Source organism: Quercus suber, unplaced genomic scaffold (assembly GCF_002906115.3).
Source record: "Quercus suber isolate HL8 unplaced genomic scaffold, Cork oak 2.0 scaffold_388, whole genome shotgun sequence".
In the NCBI taxonomy this organism is placed as follows: Eukaryota; Viridiplantae; Streptophyta; class Magnoliopsida; order Fagales; family Fagaceae; genus Quercus; species Quercus suber.
The window spans coordinates 503,883-509,423 of NW_027069840.1; the positions used below are offsets into that span (position 1 = coordinate 503,883).

Sequence of the window (5,541 nt, forward strand, 5' to 3'; positions counted from 1 at the left end):
ATTCTTTTAAATTCTCAAGCATCAAATATGTTTTGCATAAAACTTAAGGAATTTTCAAACTTGGTTGGTCAAACCAAAGACACAAACAACAATATGTACAAAGTTTAGTAAATAGTAACTTGTGTAGTGTGTGCAACTAGCAAAAGTTTGAGATACATGTGAGGTGATATGTGAATAGAAATCAACCACACAGTCTACAAAATTCATCACCTAGAATTTGAGAGAGACTATCACCTAAAGAGTTATATCATATAACTCCCACATCTCTTAGATTATAAGCTTGCAATCATGTAAGTTTCTTGATTTGCTTTATATTGTACACACCAATTTTAATTTAGCAGAAATTTATTAAAATAGTCAGGATAATGTACACACCAATTTTAGTTGTTTGATTTAATATTAAGTCCAATAATGTACACACCAATTTTAAGCAATTGAACTGTGGTTACACTTTATGTTCTTTTTGTGCACATGCTCCACTTTCTCGAGCATAAAATCTTATGATATGCACTAAGGTGTTCATGATTAGCTAGTGAACAGTGGTGAGATGGTTATTTATGCCTTTCTCAAAAGGTTCAAGTCCGACAGTCAAAGACATGTGACTTCAAGATCAAGGTGAAGTGATCAAAAATCATAAACATCTTTCTCACACAACATGCACTACAAAGTTTCAACTAGTAAAGTGCAGTAAATAAGCTCATCCAAGCTAAACAAGATACAAAGACATGTTATGTGTAAATAAATTGACCAACCTTGTTTTCAAAACAAAGAAAATAAATACAAAACACAATTTACTTCCCTTTTTCTCTTTTTTTTTTTTTTTAAATTTATTTATTTTGAAAAGAAGAAAAAAAAAAAAAACAGTACTAGAATGAAATGCATGAATGTTATGCAATGCAAATCCTAGAAACAAAAAGAAAACAAAAACCAAAGGATAATGGTCACAAAGAGTAGAGTAATGAAGCACAAGGACCATGTTAGAAACACTCAATTAGATCGAGCTTTTTGCATCCAAAACTTTTTAGATGCACCTTGAGCATTGGAGTTCTTATTCACATTAGAGTGATTTCTAACTCCAAGATTGGAATAAAGGTTTAGACCCTTTACCAATTCACCAATAAATACCATAGGATCTTGTGCTTGAGACACAGACACTTTTGGCTTATTTGCTCGCTTAGCAGCTTGCCGCTTAAAACAGTTTGGACTAATGTGCCCAGACTTTCCACAAAAATGACAAATCCAAGCAGGCTTACCATGCACTGTATCCTTAGAAAAGGTAGACTCCTTAGGTTTAGACTCTTTCAGATCAACCCTAATCTTCCTAGGAGGTGTGATCTCTACAGGTTTAACAGTCGCACTCGAAACCTCACTCATAGGGGGTTTAGAGGAAGAAGAAAGAACAAAGTTTGTGGAATGGGGTGCAGACAGAGAGATGCTTTCCACAAAACCTAAGCCAGTTTTGTCAGAGGGAGACTTTTGAACACTCAGCATGTGATCAAGTTTGGAGCTTGCAGACTTAATAGATTGTTCTCTAGCAACAAACAGTTCAAGTTCCAAATTCTTAACTTTATCAAGCAAAAACATGTTCTTAGTTTTCACATTATTCAAAAGTTCATTAGCATCAAACAATTTCATAAACAGATTATTCTTATCAAGCTCAAGAGATGCAATTTTCTTCAAGCCAAGTTCAACATTCATAGCATCCTTTGTAGCAACTTTGCAAAGTTTATTGTAGGCTTCTTGAAGATTTGCATCCTTAGAGAGCTTCCTATCAAAAGTGTTCTTTTCAATAGACACACTTTCATTGATTATAGCAGTAGCAGTGAAAGTAATAAAGTTTCCATCCTTGTCAGAAATATACTCATCATCAGAAACTTCATTATCACTAAGAGTTACAGCCATAGCCTTACCTTTATACCTTAAGTATGCAGGACATTCAGATTTCATGTGACCATACCCTTGACATCCAAAACATTGAGGACTCATAGAATTATAAAAAGATTGACCTACTTTTTCTCTAGGTTTCTCAGTGTTGCTAGCCTTAGTGGGATCATTCTTCCTAAAATTTCTAGGTTCAACAATGTTCTTACCTCTTGCCATTCTATTGCTATTTTAAAGGAAATTCCTAAAGTTCTTGGCAAGGTAAGAAATCTTTGTAGTAGACAGCTCATCATCAAATCCACCAACCTCAATATTGTCAACTGACTTAAGAGCCATTGATTTGGATTTGCTAGTTTTGGGTAGGTCCAACTCATAGGACTGAAGAGATTACAAGTTCATCAACAGGGATGGCATCCACATCCTTGCTCTCAGTAATGGCAATCACCTTGGGTCTAAAGTTTTTAGTTAAAAATATAAGTATCTTCCTAACAATTTTAGGTTGATCATAGATTTCACCCAAGTTGTATGCAAAATTAACAATGTCATTAAGTTTAGCATAAAATTCATCATCAGACATCCTAATGCTCTCAAATCTAGATGTTAATTACTACAACTTATTAATTTTGACAGCTTTTGTGCCTTTATGCACAGTCTGGAGGATATTCCAAGCAGTGTGAGCAACCTCAACATTAGAGATTCTCTTAAATTCCTCCATAAAAACAGTGTTAAAGATAGCATTCATAACTTTGCTATTGAAAGTGGTTGCTTCTTTTTGAGAAGTTTGTCACTCACTCACAGAAGTAGTGGGCTTCTCCCATCCATACTCAACGGAGTTCCAGACTCTTTCATCAATAGATTTCAGGAATGCTTTCATCCTTACTTTTCAATAAGCATAATTATTTCCATCAAAGTGAGGAAGAATAGCAAGAGAGTATCCGTGTTCCATGACAACAGGGGTCAAGGATTAGCTTAGAGATCAAAAGATCTTCAACAAGAGAGCTACCAGCTCAGATACCACTTGTTTGTTTTTAGACCCCTTAAACAGAACCAGATTAACCTAGTTAACAAGCCAAGTTATTACTTAGACCAAATTTCAGATCTAGATTAACACAATCATATAATCATATTAATGTAAAGTGTGAAATATAAAGAACACAAAGATACGATGACCTAGGAAAACCAAATCGGTAAAAAATCTAGGGATGATTTAACCTAGCTATCCTTAAGGTAAATCTGAATCCACTATGAAAGAATCAAAGTTTTACAATAGTGACTTAGACCACTAACATCCTATTGCTACCCACCAGTAGAAAACTTACTGACACGACCATGTGCAAGCTTCGAAACCACGGACTCCTTCTTTCTTGGATTCTCCAACAAATACAAGTACTCCCGCTTGTGTATCTTTAAGCTTTTTAGTGTAGCAATTGAATGATCATCAAGCTATCAATGAAATCTCCTTCTTGATAATCCTAAGCATGTGTGAATGCAACCACCTCTCAGATCTCATAAGAGATTCACACACAGCAAATAGAGCCACCTATAAAACGTGGTTAGGGTTTGCCTTTTATACTTAGGGAAAAACATAAAACTCTACACGTCATATGGGCTTAAGGCTGAGTTGGAAATTCTGTAGAAAAAACAATCTGTCTGACTTTTGATCGATCGAGTTAGTCAGAATTGCACACTCAATTCTGCAGTTAACTTGATTCCAACTTTACATAAAAGACATACTTTGAGCAAGTCTAAAATAAGACTAACAACCTATTTTGATCATGGCTTGCCAACAATACAAATTAGAGTTCTAATACATTAGTTCCTAAGTACTTAGAACCTAACAAATATATTTATCAAAATAATCTCTCACACACACATATATATACACACACATGCTTTTTTATTATATACATACACATGGATATTCACACTTTTTTATTTGATAACTTATATATACACACACCCAAAAATAAAAGTTCTTTGAATTTGATTGAAGGCGATCTTTCATAAAATAAAATTAATTTTTGCTATTTTCATAATGAAATTCTTAAAAAGTTTCATTTTCAATACAAATTATCAAATTTTGTATTAAAGTAAGTAAAAAAAAATCTTTCAATGAACTAATGAAATTTTCAAAAACTTGGGGGAATAAGTTAGGCTTCAAACATATTTGAATCTATTTTGCTCTAACCCATTATGTAGCAACTAAAGAGACATTTCATGTGTAATTTTAGTGACAAGTTTTTTTCTCTAATGAATCAATGACTTGTTAATCACCACATAACGGGTTGAAAAATATAAATTCAAACATATTTGGTGCAAAGCTTTATCAAATATTTAATAGATATAAGAGTAAATTTTACAATAAAAAATAGAATTGCAAAAAATAAGTTATGTCTCTATAACTATTATACCAATTTTTTTTTTTTTTAAGAGTATCGTTACTCTTATTTTTGTAGGCTATATATATTTTGAAAACATTAAAATAATTATAAATATATTAAGGAAAATTTCAAAATTTTGGGGCACCATGGCCCCCCTCCCCCCACCCTTGTACATAGCTCTGCCCCTGCCTGCTCGCCTTTCGTTTCTAAGTTAGACAATGACTCCACTTAAATATGATATCTGCTTCAAAAGTAACTGTTAAGAAACATGAGTATTTCATAGTGCTTTAACAATCTTACATTATAAGTATATCCAACATGACGACAATCATCAATTTGCATATTTTAAAAATTAACATGCAGCATAAACTTTCCATGACACATAATGTTCATAAATCACTGTTTAGGCAACCAATCATGGGTTGGGGGCGACGCAAGCAAATCCATATGCTAAGGAGTTCATTACATTCTAAGAAACAAAAATGTTATCTCCCTCTTAACTGAAAAGCAATTCTCTAGCTGTGAGGATAACTACATTTTGTTTCTGAATCAATAAAATTCTAGTGTTGGCAGTAATAATGCAAGTGAGCAGAGCATGTACTTACAAAGATGCCCTTAAATCAATGTCGTAGAAGGATAAGAGGTCGATACTTGTCTTCTTAGACATTTTTTTATGACATTGATACTAGAGGGGGAAAAAAAATTCCCTAGAAACAAAGTCTTAAAAGAGAACAAAACCCACCTAGAAATCAACATCAACTTCACACAATCTGATCTCCTTATGCGCCAGCGCCACTATCTCTGCAATTGGGTTCTCATTCTCAAGAGTGTGTCTGTGCGAGCTTTATTAAAAAAAGGTGGGGGCATTCAGAGAATCGAACTCGGACCTCTCACCCCCTACGTTGGTTAATAGAAGAAGGCTACACACCCGTTTGTGGGTAGGGGTACCAAACTAGCAATCTGGCACCAATTAACACTGAGAGAGTCATTCCAGTAGACCAAAAGCCCATTTTTAATTATTTTTCATGAATACAATTATTTTATTTTACAGATATTACATCACAAATAAAATTTTCTTCCAAAATATTTAGCCAAACCTTCCCAATTTTCTTTTTTCCACTTCCCTCCGATCTCCTAAAACCTCTCAATTTCTCATCATTATCTTTTTTTTTGTTCAATTTTTTTTATTCATTCATGTTTTGTTGTGGTTTTCTTTAAGTTTTGGGCCAATCTGGAGTGACCTAGAAGCAAAAGCACACACTCCCCCCCCACCCCCCCC

The 5,541-nt window shown here is 33.9% G+C and overlaps 1 protein-coding gene across 1 annotated transcript; it reads right to left on the reverse strand.

Annotated features, from left to right (window-relative positions):
- Nucleotides 1–697: 697 nt before the first annotated feature.
- LOC136062171 (uncharacterized) lies at nt 698–2,100 on the reverse strand. The gene is made up of 2 exons (XM_065760944.1): nt 1,126–2,100; nt 698–706 (listed from the first exon to the last, which is right to left on the reverse strand). The coding sequence occupies exons 1-2, from the start codon at nt 2,098–2,100 to the stop codon at nt 698–700; spliced, it is 984 nt and encodes a 327-aa protein (XP_065617016.1).
- Between the last annotated feature and the right edge of the window lie 3,441 nt (nt 2,101–5,541).